The sequence below is a fragment of the Branchiostoma floridae genome, unplaced genomic scaffold (assembly GCF_000003815.2).
Source record: "Branchiostoma floridae strain S238N-H82 unplaced genomic scaffold, Bfl_VNyyK Sc7u5tJ_1558, whole genome shotgun sequence".
NCBI lineage: Eukaryota > Metazoa > Chordata > Leptocardii > Amphioxiformes > Branchiostomatidae > Branchiostoma > Branchiostoma floridae.
The window spans coordinates 162,655-181,640 of record NW_023365757.1 but is presented as its reverse complement, the minus strand read 5'-3'; the positions used below and the strand labels follow the sequence as shown (position 1 = coordinate 181,640).

At 42.1% G+C, this 18,986-nt stretch overlaps 1 protein-coding gene across 3 annotated transcripts; it reads right to left on the bottom strand.

Annotated features, from left to right (window-relative positions):
• Positions 1–300: 300 nt before the first annotated feature.
• On the bottom strand, positions 301–18,764 carry LOC118408142 (GA-binding protein subunit beta-1-like). Of its 3 annotated transcripts, none has more exons than XR_004830261.1 (6): positions 18,609–18,764; positions 12,349–12,525; positions 11,870–12,044; positions 11,460–11,561; positions 4,003–4,342; positions 301–566 (listed from the first exon to the last, which is right to left on the bottom strand). XR_004830261.1 is itself a non-coding variant. In XM_035808781.1 (5 exons), exons 1-5 carry the CDS (start codon positions 18,697–18,699, stop codon positions 11,018–11,020), a joined length of 744 nt encoding a protein of 247 aa, XP_035664674.1. In that variant the 5' UTR covers positions 18,700–18,764; the 3' UTR covers positions 10,012–11,017. The 3 variants fall into 3 exon arrangements, 1 of the variants encoding a protein (XP_035664674.1); XR_004830262.1 differs by lacking the exons at positions 11,460–11,561; positions 11,870–12,044; positions 12,349–12,525; positions 18,609–18,764 and adding exons at positions 6,242–6,343; positions 6,701–6,875; positions 7,293–7,469; positions 8,949–9,126; XM_035808781.1 differs by lacking the exons at positions 301–566; positions 4,003–4,342 and adding an exon at positions 10,012–11,216.
• Between the last annotated feature and the right edge of the window lie 222 nt (positions 18,765–18,986).

Sequence of the window (18,986 nt, the reverse complement as noted above, 5' to 3'; positions counted from 1 at the left end):
GGCAATTGTAGGGCCGTCCGCTAGGGGCGCGATTTTAGTCACGCTAGATTGACAATATGGTTCAAATTTTTCTTCTTCTTTGGAAACGGCCGAAAATTGATGCGCGCGGATGTTATACATATACGTCCATGTAATCCAATCATGGCCTAACCGGAAAAAACTATGCCTTACGTTTAACATAAAATGTCTACAATCTGTGTACCCACGAATCGGAGAAAGCATCTCTGAACTTTTCATCATGTTGTTTTTATTAATAAGAGATGGCTTCGGATTTATCACATACATGTCACATCACTCAACAGACCGTTCAGTAGAATTTTATTTTTATTAGACAAAATACGATTAAGGGACAATATGAAACGTACTGACAACTAACAATGGATACTAAAGTCAATATGGTCACTGCAAAGGTTTCTTTTTTAAGATCTTACATTTCAACTTGTTCACTTACTGCTACAAGATTATCCAAGTTATAAGTTAAGCGAGGTCTTTCTAAACTGCATCACCCCTCAAAAAGAAAACTAAACACAAAACGACAAAACAACAAAACTTATAATTAGTGTTGTCTTATTATATGAATGGTTTATTTCCGCATCGAGCGACAAACAATAACATACAGTGGCAGCCTTCATTTCTTCGGCTGAATTGCAGTATGCTTTACACATGTTACATTTAAAATGAAAAGCAATAGAGGTACACAAGTCAAAACATTATAAATCATCACAATAATCATCTTTGAAATAACTGTGTATACATCCAACTGAGCTTAGTTATACTTCTAGCACTATGAACTGTTTAGCAAGTCGACAAGGTACGGCAGTGTAGTCTTTCTGTACCTAGCCGTTCTACAGTGGAATTGTGTTATCTGGTGTTTAGACCTGAGGTTTCTGCCATGCAGGCTCACACGGTTTGGCGGTAGCCATTTTGAGAAAGATGAGGAGCTCAGCAAAGAGGTACCAAACTTTGTACAGAGTTCGTGCCGTCTGTTGCACAGAGACGGAAGGGACAACTGGTCTAGAGCCATGTCGTAACTAACATAGGTGGAACCTAGAATCATGCGGCAAGCTCTTTTTTGTACGTTCTCTATGGCCCTGGACTGGGCACTAGTGATTCCAGGGTGCCATACCGGACACGCGTATTCTAAGATTGGTCTTATAAATCCACAGAACACTAATGTCAAGTCACTAGAGTCCAGACCATGTCTCTTCAATACCCGTAACAGGTACAGCCTGCGGCTGCCTTTGCTGACCATCATGTTGACGTGGATGTCCCACTTAAGGTTAGCTTGAAAGATCACCCCTAGGATCTTCGCGAATTCAACGACTTCAAGTGTTGTTGACTTAACAGTCACTACAGGTGGGGGAGGAGGGTTTCGCATGAAGCATATGAGCAGTACTATGCACTTGGAGGGGTTCAGTTGCATGTAGTTGGCTTCTGTCCAATGAACGAGATTATCCACGTCAGTTTGCACCGTGGAGTCATGTGTAACGTGCCTTGCCTCCGACAACGACATGTCATCAACATACTTCCAAGTCTCGGCTGAGTCTTCACTCACCGGTGATGCGTCATTTATGAGCGCGAGAAACACCAGGGGACCCAACTTGGTTCCTTGCGGTACGCCACAAGTAAGCGTTTCCCAGTCGGACACAACTTGTCGGTACTTCACGCGCTGTTGACGATTCGATAGAAAGGCGCATACCCAGGGAATGATGGAACGTCTGACGCCTAGGTCCAGAAGTTTGGAGACTGCGGTCAGGTGGTGCACACGATCAAAAGCGCGTGTGAAGTCAGTCAGGACGAGGGTGTTACAGAAGCCAGGCTTGTCTGTTGTACTTGCCAAGTGATGCATTAAGCTGGTTAGATAATGCGTGGTGGATTTGCCCTTGAGCGATCCATACTGACGGGGGTCTATACATATAGCTGGTAGTATGTCGCTTAAACACCAATCCGTGACAAAACCCTCGCAGACCTTGGCGAAGATGGGTGTCAGGGATATCGGGCGGAGCTTTTCAAGACGTGCTGGTTTCTCCTTCGGAACAGGTACGACATCAGCCATCTTCCACACCGAGGGCACATACCCTTCCTGGAGAGACGAGTTGAAGATGTCACTAACGGGCAGACTGAGTTCAAAGGCGAATTCTCTCACCAACCGCGCAGAAATGCCGTCCACCCCAGATGCCTTGCCCAGCTTTACTCTGTGGAGCCGGTGGTACATGTCCCACACCGTGACTTGAGGGGGAGGACCAGGGGCAGGCAGGAACGATGGTAAATCCTCCAGGGATAACGGCGGGAACAGCTGGGACGCAGACGCCAGGTGTTGGCTGATGGCGTTGGCAACAGTCTGGGTTGAGGCGGGATCCAGGCCAGGAACTTCAATGGCGGAGGAGTCACTGCGTATATTTGCCATTTGTTTGATGTTTTGATACCATTTCTTTGGGTCTGCAGACTTAAGATGTCATGGTAGTGCTTCTTCTTAGTCAGGGAGATCTCTCGCACTATCTTGTTCCTGTAGCGTTTCCATAGGCAGGTGTTCCCCTTGATGAAAGCCTGCTGTCGTTTGAAAATCAACGACTTTATGATTGGCGTTACCCAAGGTTTGTCCCTACAGTGAAGGCGCACAGTTTTGGTTGGAAGGAACTTTTCAATGGCCCGGTTCAAAGTTTCGTAGAAGGTAGTGCACTTATTCTCAGTGCTGGTTGCCTCAAAGACTTCATCCCAGGTGTGTGACGTTATCCAGGATCCAAAGGCCCTGAGATCGGAGTCGCGCATAGGCCGCACCACTTTCTTTCGCTTGTTGTTTGGCAGCTGTCTACGTTCTCCGGATAGTAAAACACAGTTGTGGTCACTATTACCGACAGGAGGTGCTGTGGTTGATGGTCTATAAAATTCACACAAGTTTGTCAGTATCTGGTCTAAGACTGCGTTGCCACGCGTGGGGATGTCTACAACCTGTTGCAACGAATGGTTTCGGCAAAGGTGGCTGGAGTCTAGGCGATTCAGGTCACCTAACACTAGGAAACCAATGTCTGGGTGGGAGTTTCTTGTTGCGTCCATCGATTGCGACAGGTGGTCGAGTAACGCGTTCTCATTGGGTGACGCTGGAGGGTTGTACACCGCACAGAGTGCAACAGATGTGACCTCTCGAGGGAGCCAAGGAGGGCGGAGGTGTATCCATACACATTCCAGTTCAGCAGGTACGACGACGTTGGCAGGTTTCGCTGTTATAGAGTTCCTTACATAAACAGCTACTCCGCCGCCTCTCTTTCCTTGACGGTCTTTGCGGAACAAACTGTAGCCGTCAATAGCTGTTGCTTCCTCTGGCAGTTCCTCAGAAAACCACGTCTCAGTTACGACAGCAATATCAGATTTGCAGGAGGAAAGTACAAGGCTAAACTCGTCAAGTTTGTTTACCAGTGAACGAGTGTTCGTCAGCAAAATACTTGGCATACCATTGGGCTTGGGACACTTGACGTGATCATGTCTGATGGGACGCAGGTGCCTTGGCCGGTTGTTGATGTTGATGGCATCCTGGTAGGAATGCAAACCACTGACAGATTTGCATGACAGAACGCCTTGTAGGGAATGGGGTGGGCGATGCCCAACAATGGTAGGGATGTTTCTCATAAAAGTTCTACCTGCCTTACTTCCTCGGGGTCGACAGCGACGAAGCAATCCGTGAGCAAGCAGGGACCTCTTGGCGTGTGGCTGGATCGGGTTGGTCGTTCGACGTAAGCTTTGGAGAAATTCACGTGAGTAACAACGGATTCCAGTGGACGCCATTTTCAGACGCGGCGTAGCTGATCGGCGATAAACCTTCGGAGATCCAGTCCCAAGCGGTATAAGATGCCTTGGATAACGTATACAAACAGCAGACAGTAACACTAACACATATATTGCACATTAGTGATGAGTAGAAAACGGTTGAAGACACCGTAGCGCCTCTGTAGGGCGGAGGTATAACAGCCGCGGCCGCCCGCTACAGGGCGCCACCTAAAAAATGACCTTATACATACGTATATGGATATAAGCACCATGACAATAGATAAACGCTTCAAGTTTAGCAACATTTTAAATTGTCACTTATTGTTTGATACATTTCATATGCCTGTTGCGGAATCAAGCGACCAGAAGTAGTAAAAACGATTATTTTGCACGCGCACGTGCCTGTGCTATCGCATCATCTGCCATGAACTTGCAAAATTTGTAAAAGGGGCTTGGTCCATCGTCAGTGTATGCATCATGCCCACGGCACTTCTTGTGTCCGACAGACCAGTGTTGTATCTGACAGTCACGGCTGCAGTAGCGGGTCAGCTTGCACCGGCCACACAGCTTCAGGGCTGACCTGGAGAAATGAAGGTAACAGGTTGTTTTGCAACAATGCCAGTTCGCAACCGTCAGTTCGCAACAAGGCAAGTCCTTTCGCAACAAGGTACAGTTGTTTCGCAATATTTAAATGCTATTAATCAATCTTGATAGCCTAATACAATGTAGTATTAGAAATCTTATTCCTAACATAATTATACTCCTACTGCGTAAAAATCTTACCGGGTGCGAAAGACAACCCCGGCGGCAGAGGAGCATGGGGCCGCACGGCCCTGACAGCCCGATGATTTTCATACGCTGGCCGGTGTGACAGCGTTCTCGCCCCCCCGTGATCTCGCCCCCCCCGGGGGCGAAATCACTAGCGATCTCGCCCCCCCGGGGCGAAATCACTAGCGATCTCGCCCTCCCCGGCTAGTGATCTCGCCCCCCTACCTCGCCCCCCTTTAGCGATTTGGCCCCCCCCCAAAAAAACGGGTTTACATGATATTTTAGAAGTTGATTGGTATAAATCACACAATGCAGTTTCAGAATGATATAAGTACACGAGGTTGATACATAACTCCATCCATAGTATCAATATTAACGTAAGTACATGGCAATAAGATAGTTGAACTTGTTTCAGACAAGGAGGGTTGGGTCCCTTGTATTCCCTTTATTGCATGTACCTGAGTCTCGACATGAGATATATTTAATTGTATTCACCTGTCCTCAAGCAACCTATATATCTCCAATATGAAGTCTCTATTATGAATTGACCACAAAAGAACTATGCCATGTCTTTATTGATTATGCAAATAAGGTATTCATTAGAATAATGCACATTATGGTGTATGCACCTGGCCAAGGGGTATCTTCACCTTCAATATGACTGTTTTTCTAGTATTTAGAAACTGGTACGTTATATGCACCTACCCTATGGATATCTTCACCTCCAATATGACTGTTTTTCTAGTATTTAGGAACTGGTGTTTTACCCGTGTTTCTTAAGACTGGTACTTTACCAGTTTTTTGTAGCATTTAGCAACAGGTATATGAACTTGTGCGTAGATAGTGTTTATAATGAGAAACTATTATTCAATTGTGTTTTTCTTAGTGCTTTGGAAATGTTTTCTGCACAAGAAAGAAAATACTGTGACAAATTGAAAACATATAGCTGACGTATTCCGTACCATAGACAGTGTTGATTTATACGTTCACAATAGCATTGTTTTCTATGCCACCTCTGCCATGTCAGCTGCAAAAAAAAATTGTCTTTTCAATGTAGTGTTTGCACCGAACAAGGTATGGCATCTTACGGTAATAAGGTGCCATATAGGTACCAGGTAACACACCAACTATGTTACTCCCAGGTGCAGTATAGTACCAGGTAGCGCACCTAATATGTAGTAACCAGCTGCTCTTAAGACCCCTCCGAGGAATACTAGTAATGTTCTGGGGGGGGGGGGGCGAAAACGCTAAAGGGGGGCGAAAACGCTAGTGATCTCGCCCCCCGGGGGGGCGAAATCGCTGCCACACCGGTACAGTTTCGAGTACGCGGCGTGCACAGGTAAGAGCATAACCATTTTAAGAATACGATTTCTATTACTATTAGGCTATCAAGCTTAATAACATTCAAATATTGCGAAACGACTTGTACCTTGTTGCGAAAAGACTTGCCTTGTTACGAACTGACGGTTGCGAAGTGACTTTGTTGCGAAACAACCTGTAACCGAAATAAACAGATAAACATGCTAACCAATTTGAGCTACAAATACTTGTACATGTAGTAAGTCAGATAGAAATTCATGCAACTTCAAGGCATGTTCCAAATTACAAATCGGACGCGACGTACGGATGACAAAATTGAGTAGGGTGTTTCTTTTCACAAGAAGTAATAACAGGACATTTTAGCCGTGGACATTTCAGTAGTAAAACCTACCTGTAGCCTGGTTTGCCACACTTGGGGTTGCAGCATCTCAACAACCTTGACTTCCTGGCCTCTTGTACCAGCTTCAAACTCTCGTCACAGAAGTTTACCCGCCTAGCGGAAGATATGACATATTTAAGGAACTAGGCCACAGGAAATCAATACATACATTTCTAAGGATCCTTGGTTCAGCATACTTAACATGAAATGTTACTGTAAATGCACTTAAGTTCGCGGGGATTTAATTTCGCAGTAGCGGGAAAAAGGACTCTTCGCGGTGGATTTAAGTTCGCGGTAACACCATAGACCGCAGTCTATACCATAATAGAAATACCATAATAGAAAAATGTTCGCGGTGGTTTTAATTTCGCGGTGAAGTGGTCTCCGCGAAAACCGCGAACATTAATCCACCGCAAACGTTTCTGCATTTACAGTAATTGATTTTATTATCCAATAGGATGTGACACTTGCCTCTCGTCTAAGTAGGTGCCTGTTAATTCAGGTCTTGCACCAAGTTCAATCAGTCTCCGAACTGTGTCGACATGGTTGTTGCCACATGCAACCATGTGTGGAGTGTGCTGCCAGCCGTCCCGTATGTCTAATGTTGCACCATGCTGCACCAGCAAGTCCACCACTTCTGTCCGTCCTGGGTGGGATTTGAGACACGGGAAACACATATCATGTAACGTTAAACATCGTATTTTTTACGTTCCTGCCAAGTGATGCGAAAATATGACATACTGTCTAAAATTATTGCAGTTTCCTTTTTTTATGCTTTTTGTGGTTTCCGAAGTGTATCACGTCAAGTACATGGTAGGTCTAGCCTTAGGCCTCTTTGTTCAAATCACAACAACTCAATGTTCACATACATCACTTCCATGTACATGTATATGGCCATGATCAAGAGGTGCGAAAATCACCTTTAACGTCATTTCGCAATGAGAAGTCGTATATCAATTTCTAGTTTATAGCGTCCAGTGGTATCTTTTGTTAAAGTCTAAAAGACACGAATTTGTTGTGACAACAAATTCTTATCTGTTAGACTTAATGTGGAAAGAACTACCTTCTTGTGCTGCTGCATGAAGGGGAGAAAAGGAAGTCTTGATCCTTTTCGCCACAGACGCCCCCTTGCGGAGCAGCAGTTTCACTACGTCAACGTGACCCATCCTGGAAGCATTGTACAACGCCGTACCAGTGCTGGAGACCTCACTGTACACATGGTCAAAGTCAATGTCTGTACCTGCGTTTGGTGATAACAAGAGTGCTCAAGCGTTGATAAGATGTGCAAGTACAAGCACCGTGATTGTAAGTGAAATAGTTGAAAAGATTAATCACATATCAAATCACAAACTTGCAAAATTGGTATGTCTAGTAGGTAAAAACAAGTGTTTTGCTCATTGTACGTGTCGGCCACGGTAGATCACATTGGGTGACCATGAGTTATTCAATGACCATCCGAGGGTGACCAGAAATTCTCTCAACCCAAACAGACTCCACAGATAACTAAATTTAGTTGCAGGATACAACAGTCGCATGCAAACTGTCTGCATAGTATACCGTATGGAACAAAGAGTAAATGTGCCGCTGGTGTACTTGTGTGCACATCCTTATTATATTTCAGCCATACCATAGGTATGGTGAAATATATTGTATTCGTAATGTTTCTTTCTTTCTTTCTTTCTCCTGTCAAATCTTCAAATCGAATCAACTCCGCCGTTTTTAAACCGATTGACTTGAAATTTGGCACAAAGGTACAGTAAGCCAATACCCTCAGGTGTTTTTTCCATTTTTTTCATATCTGCCTTCAAAATGATTTTATTGAGTTTTTTGTCAATTTTTATGTATATTTCGGGCTCCTGTGCCCTGGTATTACAGCCGAATGACATGAAATTTGGTACAGAGGTGCCCTGATCATATGCCCACCCAGATTTAATAACAGTTTTGGCATACGGTAGAACAAAATGCTTAATTTTGCGATTTTTGGCCATTTTTTGACAAAAAAAGCACATTTTTGCCTCCTGTACCCTCGTTTTACAACCAAATGACCTGAAATTTGGTATAAAAGTGCCCTTCAATTATGTGTGCATGAATTCAATAACAGGTTTTCCATACAGTAAAACGTAATGCTAAATATTGCGATTTTATGGCCGTTTTTGGACAAAAATTGGACATTTTTGGCTCCTGTTCCCTCGTTTTACAACCAAATGACCCGAAATTTGGTTAAGCGGTGCTCTAGATATTTATCCAAATGACCCATGTATAATTTTTGGCATGGAACACTTTAAAATGATATATTTGGGATTTTTTGGGGTCATTTTCCAATGGCCAACGACCTCAAGGCCTATTGTTGCATTATGGCTGAAATATGCTGTATTTGCTCGCAAGCAAATGTCGGCCTTTCTAGTTTCTAATTTGCATTTCAATTCTGGAATTTACATTTGTATACTCCATAACCCTGTCAGCAACCAGCTCTTGTAAAATGAAATAAAACAACACTTTTAAAATGTACGTAACTACAAATGATATGAAAATACGAACTGGAATGAAAGTTCTTCAATGATTTACGATATCGTGTTTTCTGACACGAGTATTCTATTCTCCAAGCAGAGGTTGGGGTAGGTTGATAAGAAATCCCGACCACTACTATCCACCGAGTCGACGAGCTCCGCTAGGAGAATAGATTATACGTCTTTAGGACCAAGTTTCAATATGTGCTTACCTGCTTTCAAAGCCATTCTAACGCCCTTGACTGAGCCGTTCAGCAGCATGCAACAGAAATTCATTCTCATCACAATAAGTTCCCGCCATTTCGTCAGGACCGCTATTGTCAACACCTTGCTCGCGTGCTGTCTGTGCTTAAACTGATCAGTGAAGTACTAGTAGTATGTCACGTGAGCTGCCACTGTCTTGTCTAGTGACTAGTGACGTCGGAGATTGTCACCGGATAGATTGCTTGCGAACATAAAGGATTAGAAAATTGATGTTGTACATGTATTGATTGATAAGCTGGTTGAGTCTATTTCTTAATACTATTCAGAAGAATTATACTTTCGTATACAAGTATAGTTAAGTGCCTTAAGTTCGTTTACATGCGAAAACATGCTACCATACACGCATAGGGGGTGCTTCTTGCGTTTAGATGCTGTCTTCTGGAGTCCATTGCAACACCATTGGCCTGTTTTCTTTACGTTACCCCCTCGTTTATTGTTACTAACCCTAACCATTCTCTCTACTTGTTCAAAAGTATTCAGATTTTAAATACTAGTAGACAGATAACATGCCTTTATCTCGGTCGCAAGCTGTACTCCTTGACCAACTAACTTCTTTGACATGTCTATTCGACCGTTTCTACTTTTTTCCAGCGACCTGTGAAGCCGGCTCGCAAAAGTTTCGTCAGAAGAAGATCTTCCCTTTCAGCTGTTTGGAAACAGAACTGAACAAATTTTCGGGGATGAACTGGGAAAGCTTAAATAAACACAACATCCAAATATGTACCTGTTCTATCTACCATTAAAAGTCTCTAGGCCATAATTTTCGAGGAAACTAAAAAAAACTTCCGAGGTATGTGATTGAGTCACTTATTGCAGAATATTCTCCTACGGGAAACAAAGATTTCAAAGAAAGTGAAGTACATTTCGTACGGACTTATTCATAATTCTTCTTGTTATATTCTTTCACCTAAAATAGCTAAACACTTCATCAATTGCACAATCCAACTCTCAGCAGTCAATTCATCAGAAAGTCACTTTTTTCATAGAAAAGATGACTCAGAGAGAGACATAACTGTGACTATATTCTATGTCAGTCTATTATCATTGATCTAACAGTCTAACTACAACACTCAACAGTCAGTTCAGTAGAAAAGTCACCTTTATAGCATGAAATGCGATCCAATGAGAACATAACGTTAAAACATATCTGTGGCTATATCTTATGCAAATCAAATAAAACAAACAAACAATCATCATTGATTTAACAACAGGAAGTGTGGTCACTGCAAAGGTAGTTTCGTTAAAATCTGACTGTACAGATGGACACTTTCACTGAAGTTTACTTTCATTTCTAAGATAATCCAAACAAGGCCATTTAACTGTATGATTGACTTGACACAACATCGTGTTCTACGTTAAAGACTCCAACATCATTACCTGTAGTAAAGAATGGCTAAATGAAGGTTTTGTTTAACATGCAACTTGTTACTTCGATATGTGGCTTTAGCGGCATCGTGTGCTCAACAGTTCTTGGTATAGAAACAAAAGTAGTTTCATGCCTTCGATAACATGACCTGCTGGATGTACAAAGTTGTAAAACAAACTCTACTAGACTTAATCTTGGTTTAAATGTTCTAGGATGCGTTTTGCCATTAACGCCACGTCGACCTTATTTTGGAAGGGTAATGGTTCCTCGTCAGGGTACACGTCATGCGCACAGCACCCACGGATACGAAAGGAAATGTGTGTGGTCACTGCAAATGTTTCTTGGTAGAGTCCCGACTGCCCATGTTACATTTCAACTTGTTCACTTCAAAACCATCCAAGCTAAAACAATGTCTTTATAAACAGTATTAGCCTTCAAAATAAAAGCAAAACAAAAACGACAAAACAACAAAATTTAGCGGATACAAGAACCATAAGAAATAGATAGAAAACGCTTCAGGTTTGGCAACATGTTACATTGTCACTTATTGTTTGCTACATTACATATGACTGTTGCGGAAACGTTTGCTCAACAGTTCTTCGGGATGACAAGCCATTACGTGTTTAAGATCAGAAGTACATGTAGTAACAATTATTTTGCACGTGCACGTGCCTGTGCTATCAGATCATCTGCCATGGACTTGAAGAATTTGAAGAAGGGGGTTGGTCCCTCGTTAGTGTACGCGTCATGCCCACAGCACTTCTTGTGTCCGACAGTCCAGTGTTGTATCTGACAGTCACGGCTGCAGTAGCGGGTCAGCTTACACCGGCCACACAGCTTCAGGGCTGACCTGTAGAAGACGAACAGGTAAACGTGCTATTCAGTGACTGTACAGAGCTCAGGACGTTTTTCAATCACATTTTGTGAGCTACAAAGACTTGTAGAAAGTCAAATAAAAAATACAGTTAATTTCAATACATGTACCAGGTTTAACATCGGACGCGATCGATGACAAAATTGGCCAGTGTATTTCTTTTTTAAGGAAGTAATAGCAGAACAATTTAACTGTGGAACCGTCAGTAGCAAAACCTACCTGTAGCCTGGTTTGCCACACTTAGGGTTGCAGCATCTCAACAGCTTGGTCTTCCTCGCCTCTTCTACCAGCTGCAAACTCTCGCTACTGAAGTCTCCCCACCTAGTGGAAGATGCGACTCATTTAAGGAACAGCTAGGCCACGAAATATCAACACATACGCATCTATATTAAAGACGCAAGGCCTAAACGTTTCAACTGGTACTTAATTATGACACCGGGGTTCTTGTTTTGCAGATTTGGAACAGTATACTAGTAGTAAAACATGCACCATACACAGATACACACGCTGAAGAAATATAGAAACGAGCACAAGCCAATCTCCGGTCCATTTCCGCACATAAGAGTTTGTCTACATAAGAAACAATCGTTCGTTGGTTCTATAGTCTGATAGAAGGATGTGACACTTACATCTCGCCCATATAGTCGTCTGGCACATAAGGTCTTGCTCCAAGCTCGATCAGCCGTTTAACCGTGTCGACATGATTGTAGATGCAAGCAGTCATGAGTGGTGTGTTCTGGAAGCCGTCCTTTATTTCTAATGTTGCACCATGCTGCACCAGCACTTCCATCACTTCTGTGTTTCCTATATACAATATGAGACACAGAGATTACAGACCAACTAACAAACGTTGTAAACAGAGTATTTTCACGCCCCTGCTATGCGCTTTCGAATTTTATCACGTCTAGAACATGCTTGGTCTAGCATATAGTCTAGACCTATTTGCTCACATGTATTTCTTTCCCATGGTATTATCTACATTGCAAAGTTCGATGGCCATGAACGAAGACGTGTGAAAATCACCGGAATATTTCGCAATGAAAAGCCGTATGTCTACATCAATTTTACAGCTTCTATTGATAACAACATGTGTTGTGGATTGACCTACCCATGTGCGCTGCTGTGTGAAGAGGAGCAAATGCACTCTTGGCTCTCTTCACCATAGACGCCCCCTTGCGGAGCAGGAGCCTCACTACATCTACATGTCCCCTGTTGGAAGCTAGGAACAGCGCTGTGCCAGTGCTGGAGACCTCACTGTCCACGTGATCGTAGTCGATGTCTGCACCTGTGTTTGGTGAATACAGTAGTGCTCAAGCGTTGATATGGAAGTGAAATAGTTGAACAAGCCAGCAATATCGCATATCAAATCGAGGCCACTGATCAGTTCCACATTTGCATACTTGGTATCTGCTTATGTTTCACCTATCATAACTTACATGTGTTACATTTACTGAAGTTCAACTATTGAAAACAATGGAATTGTACAATTTCCTCATTAATTATGCAAACTAAGTCCTCATTTGCATGAAATGTATATCATTATGAACATCTTTGTCGAAGCCACCTGCATGCCAAAAATGATGGCAATCCATCATTCATTTCTATAGTTATCCTCTTTGGAGTGTCTTGACAAAAACGCCCCTGCAGTTCCAAAATTGATTGTTAGGGGGCTGGAACTTGTCCCACTTTGTCATGACGTTAAAAGCTATCTACCACCCAAATATCAAAACCATATCATGTCCAGTACAAGAGATACGTTAAAAAAACTGCTATGATAGAATAAGCTCATTAATTATGCAAATATAATCTAATTTTGCATAATTAGTATTTTATCTTGTAAAACATTGTCTAAGGTACGTACATACCAAATATCATGAAAATCCATTGTTCCCTTCTTGAGTTATCTACTTCAGAAGTTTTTGACAAAAATGCCCCTGCTATCCCGAAACTAAACGCTAGGGGGCCCAAACTTATGTCACTTATTCCTGAGCACAAGAGCTATCTAACACCTAAAAATTGGGACCATATCTTGTTCAGAACACGAAATAGGAAAACCGGAAGTTGCGCTGCAATACCAAGGAAAGTCGCTAGGGGGCCCAAAATCTAATCACTTCTAGCTTTCATCAAACGCCACCAACATATCAAGTATGAAACTAATCCATCAAGCCGTTCTTGAGTTATCTTGTTGACAGACAGACAGACACACACACACACACAAACGCTGGTGAAAATTTAACCTCCATGACATTTCTTGGAGGTAAATATAACCGTCAGACACAATATTCTTGCATTCTTACTGATTCAATGAGACTCCAGGGCCAATGCCAAACACGACGGTTAAATAGAACAAAGGATATAAGAGTCATATAAAGTTGCTAGCCTGATTAAATCTCGCTTATAGCAGCCCGCCAAACATCCACCGGCCCCCAGTTACAGCCCTGGACAGTGTGTTACACAGACTATAAAGTTGCAAACAACAGTCGTATGCAAATTGTCTGTATGGTATAGAACAAATAGCAAAGGTACTGCTAGTGTACTTGTGTGTGCACATTCTTATTATATTTCAGCCATACATAGTATGGTGAAATATATTGTATTCGTAATGTTTCTTTCTTTCTTTCTTTCTTTCTTTCTCCTGTCAAATCTTCAAAGTGATTCATCTCCGCCGTTCCTGGACCGAATGACCTGAAATTTGGCACAGGGGTAGAATGGGCCAATACCTTGATGCTTTTTTCTCAGTTTTTTCATATCTGCCTCTAAAATGATTTCATTGAGATTTTTTGGTCAATTTTAGACCAAAACTGTATATTTTGGCCCCTGTACTCTGGTATTACAACCAAATGAGCTGAAATTTGACAGAGATGTGCCTTGATAATGCTCCCATATAAATTCGATAACACTTTTGGTGTACAGTACAACAAAATGCTTATTTTTGCGATTTTTTGACCAATTTTTGACCAAAAAAGGACACTTTTGGCCCCTGTACCCTGGTATTACAACCAAATGAGCTGAAATTTGACAGAGATGTGCCTTGATAATGCCCCCATATAAATTCAATAACACTTTTGGTGTACAGTACAACAAAATGCTTATTTTTGCGATTTTTTGACCAATTTTTGACCAAAAAAGGACACTTTTGGCTCCTGTACCTTGGTATTGCAACCGAATGAGCTGAAATTTGACACAGATGTGCCTTGATAATCCCTTCATATAAATTCAATAACACTTTTGGTGTACAGTGCAACAAAATGCTTATTTTGGCAATTTTTGGCCAATTTTTGACCAAAAAAGGACACTTTTGGCTCCTGTACCCTGGTATTACAATTAAATGACCTGAAATTTGGTATAGATAGGCATTAGATACTTGGTAACAAGATTCAAGTAAAATTTTTGACATAAACAACTTTAAAATGATTAATTTTGGCACTTTTCTGAGGGGAAATTTGTTTTCTTTTGGCCTCCTGACGTGACCTTCCGTGACCCCGCACAGAGCCACACCTGTGCGCGTCAGCCGGAGAGTTAATTGAATCAAAGACCTAGCCAATCAGCGAAGAGGAGGCCAAAGGCTAATTAATATTCATAAGCGGGGCCTCATGATCCCGTATATAGCAGTGTTCCCGCCAGGGGGAGCGAAGCCCGCCTAAGGCTCTCGCATTTTAGACTATTCAGAAGGCTTTATATTGTATCAGTTCTTAGGGGCATATCTATGATAATCGCAGCAGTCACTTAACTTCTCTTCAGGAGTTTAGCGTAACACTATTTCAGGTCAAACCGTCAAAGGCAACTAAAAACAAACTTTAACGTTACTGAGTTCAACATAGCCTGACTAAAATCAAGCCCCTAGCGGCCGGCCCTACAATTGCCGCGGGGGGAGGGGGTCATTAAGCCCAGCCGGCGAGAGCTTGTGTAAACACAGGCTAAGTTCAACAGTACTTATAACTTGTTATCCGAAGTTGAAACGCTAGCGATGGTATTTTCGCTGCGCTGTTAGCTCCGTGCGACTGTTGTTGACGGTCTTATACGGTATATTTTGCACCCCTGTACCCTGGTATGAGTAACATTTGGTATAGATAGGCATAAGATAGTTGGTAAAATGATCCAAGTAAAATTTTTGGCATAAAGTACTGTAAAAGGCGTAATTACAGCACTTTTTTTAGGGGAAATTGGTTTTCTTTCGTTCTCCATGCCATGACCTTTCGGACGTTCACCCCACAGAGCCGACATCTGCACCTGCGTCTAGCCGGCAGGAAAAGTTAATTCAATTAATGGTTCAGCCAATCAGCGAAGAGGAAAGCGAAGGCTAATTAATATTCATAAGCGGGACCACACAATACGTTAACTTAAAGACTCAGGCCGTACAGACTTCTCGCCAGGATTTTTTCAAAGCGTCGGACAGGGGTCCATGGGCCGCCGAATGTCCCTGGCGGGGTCCAGGGGCAGGGCCACTGTGGGGGGGACCCAGGTGGGCGAAGCCCCCCCGGAAGCTCTTACATTTTAGACTATTGAGAAGGCTTCTTTTATCAGTTTTTTTAGGGCCATATCTACGATAATCGTAGCAGTCACTTACTTCTCTTCAGCAGTTTGACTTTAAAATATTTCGGGTCAAAGCTTCAAAGACAACTAAAACCTCATAAACAACAAACTTTACTTAGCTCAACAGTATACAAAAATATTGTACGGGTTGCCATCCTTAGACTTAGTTGAAGCGCTTATTTATAGCGCTAGTATCTTCGCTGCGCCGTTAGCCGCCGTGCGACTTTTGTTGACGGTCTGATATCCCTACGTCGCCGCCTCGCTGATATTCCCACGGACATGTTTCAAGAAAAATACCCAGCAAAAAACGCTGTTCTGCGTCAAATTCTATTCTATAAAACATGTGGGACTCAGTGTTACAGTCTAAATATTTTGTAAAAGCACCGCTGTAGGAAAGAAGGTCCAAGCAATGTAAAACATCACGTAGCATGAAGTTCGCTGTCAACTGGCACACAGCACATGACTGTTTGAAACTCTAAGTCTAATCAACAGCCGTGTTTGATTGATAGCCGGCGGTCCTTTGATGAAGTCGGCGAAAGGTGCGTTAGTTAGAAAATCTGCGTTTAGTTTTGATACGTAATTATAAGTTAGACAGTGGCGAGAATGATTATTTTCTCATCAATATTTCTCTTCAGAATTATTTGAACTTAATTGTACATCTAAGCAATTGGCTTACCTGTGCAATGTTTATATGATTAATGATCAGTGTACTGAAATCATGTGTAACGCATGGCTCCTAGTCAATAGATCAGCATTTTTCTCTATAGTGACCACCTGTCTATAGTGGCCACATTTCTATCACTGGACTGGAACTTGCGAAAACTGCTGTATTTTCTCCAGAGCAAATGTATGTGTTCCTAGTGCTGTTGTTGTTTGACATAAACTTTGAACATTTAAATTGTAAGTAACTTTAAACTGCCAGAGTTTCAGCCCAATAAAACACTCTCAGCGCCAGGGTATGAACAGACTGACCAGACAGACGAAAATAAATCCTCGAACAAGGTTCAATCGTATCTTCCGGGTCTGGCAGGACTGAGTTGTTAAACTAAAATAAGAATAGGCTCGATGGCTGATTGCATACAAAGTAAAACAGTTTAACAGTTTTACAGCTTGAAGAAAACAAACGCTCCTACAGTACCTGCACCTGCTTGATAATTATTAAATCGTATGCCCTACTTGAATAAAAAAAGTTCACTGCAATAATAAATGTACCCACATCACAAGGAGCTTATACTTTTTTAAACTTACACCTAGTTATCGTACTGAAAATTGTTAATGACATTACATGAAGTCATTCAACAATTTTCAGTCATGATGAAAATTTTCTGAATGGAAGGTGTGATTATTGTCATTTTCTGAAAAATAGAAGCAAGCTCTGTCTTTACCTGGAATCAATTCACAATACCAGTCCACTTTGGGGGATAATGTACTGTTAAGAGGATGTTCCATTTTTGCGCAGGGGTGATTTGGAACAGTCCAATGTTGCGTGGGAAGGGGTATGGCTGAAATATGCTGTATTTGCTCTTAAGCAAATGTCGGCCTTTCTAGTTTCTGATTTACATTTCAATACCGGAATATACATTGTACATTTGAATACTCATCGACCAACCAAAGCCCTGTTTTCACATTAAAACAAGGAAATGTGCGTAACTGCAAATAAATATGGGAAATGTAAAAATGTAGAAATAATCATGAAAGAATATAGAAATGACGTGATAATGATATTTGATTACAATACTGAAATGATTATGCGAGTAATGATACAATGCTTATATGAAAAGATGACATGTAATGTGATAAAATGATATGTAATGATTTGATAACCAAAATGAATAACGTTAGTAATGACATAATAATAATCATATTATATGAGCTGTTAAGTATACAATGTGGCTGTTAGACTTGGATAGGTTAATATCTAAGGGAGGTTCTTCATTTTCTGTTGTGTGACTGTTATATTTATCAGTGAAAATATAATAAAGAATTATAAAAAATAAATAAACAAATGAATATGGGAAAACTACACATGCAGCAGTTCCAGTGAGAGGCGCGTGGTGGGATATTCAAACTCAAAGCCAATCGTGGACGTTGCCCGTAAACTGATAAATCGGAAGTAATAAACTAAACTGACCCCGTTTCCAGGGAACTTGAAAGCGGCTGTGAAAACCCTACTGGGATACATTTATAAAACAAAACAAAAGAAAAGTCCTGTTCACAGATCACAGACGACCAGCAACGGAATCAAAAGTTCTTCAATAATTACAGTAACTCCGTGGCTGTACCCCGCTGCTTGGCCCTCTGGATCCAGCCTCTACCAGGCTCCCCAGGTCGCTGGAAAAATGGTAGAAATTGGCCAAATAGACAGAAAACACACCAGAGGAACGGTTGGTTGGCCGGGGAGTACAGTTTGCGACCTAAGTCGAGCGGCAAGACATCCCTATCCTAAACAGGATAGCAGCTCATTCTTCGGTTCAATTTTTTTTTTGCCAAACTCCAGCTAGGGGTCACGTCTGAGGTCAGGCCCACAGAAAACAACAACAACTTGAACAAGTTGGTGCCCCATGGGACTTTTGTAATTCAGGCTGTTGCTGTTTAAGAGTCCTCCTGTTGTGAGTGAAGTTGTTGTTGTTTTTCGTTCGGCAAGGAAGGTGGGTGAGGAATGTAGGGAAAGGAAGAATCCGACCCAGCCGGACGAACAAAAATTGGATCCGGTATATGGTGAGCACCACGACGACATAGATATATGCATGTTATACTATACAGTCAAGGCTACCTCCGATGGAAGAATACTGATAAAGTATCCATCTTTAGGATAGAGTTTCAATACGTGCTTACCTGCTTTCAACGCCATTTCAATGCCCGCGACTGAGCCGTTCTCAGCAGCATGCAACAGGAATTCATTCGCATCACAATAAGTTTCCGCCATTTTCCTGGGACCGCTGTCGTTCCACACCTTGCACGAGTGCTGTCAGGACTTGAACTGATTAGTGATGAACCACGGGGGGAGTAGGGTTGGTTGTCTTGTCACGTGAGCTCTATTGTCTTCCCATGTGACTAGTTACTCTCCAAGCAGAGGTTAGGCTCCGGCTGTTTTTTTAACGTTTTTTTTAGTCATTTTTATCGGGCTTTCTACTTTTTTTTTTATATCTTGCTGTGTCAGAACCTAAGTTTTTGGCTGGCGTACTTCAAGAAAAATGACAGAACAGAAAGCCC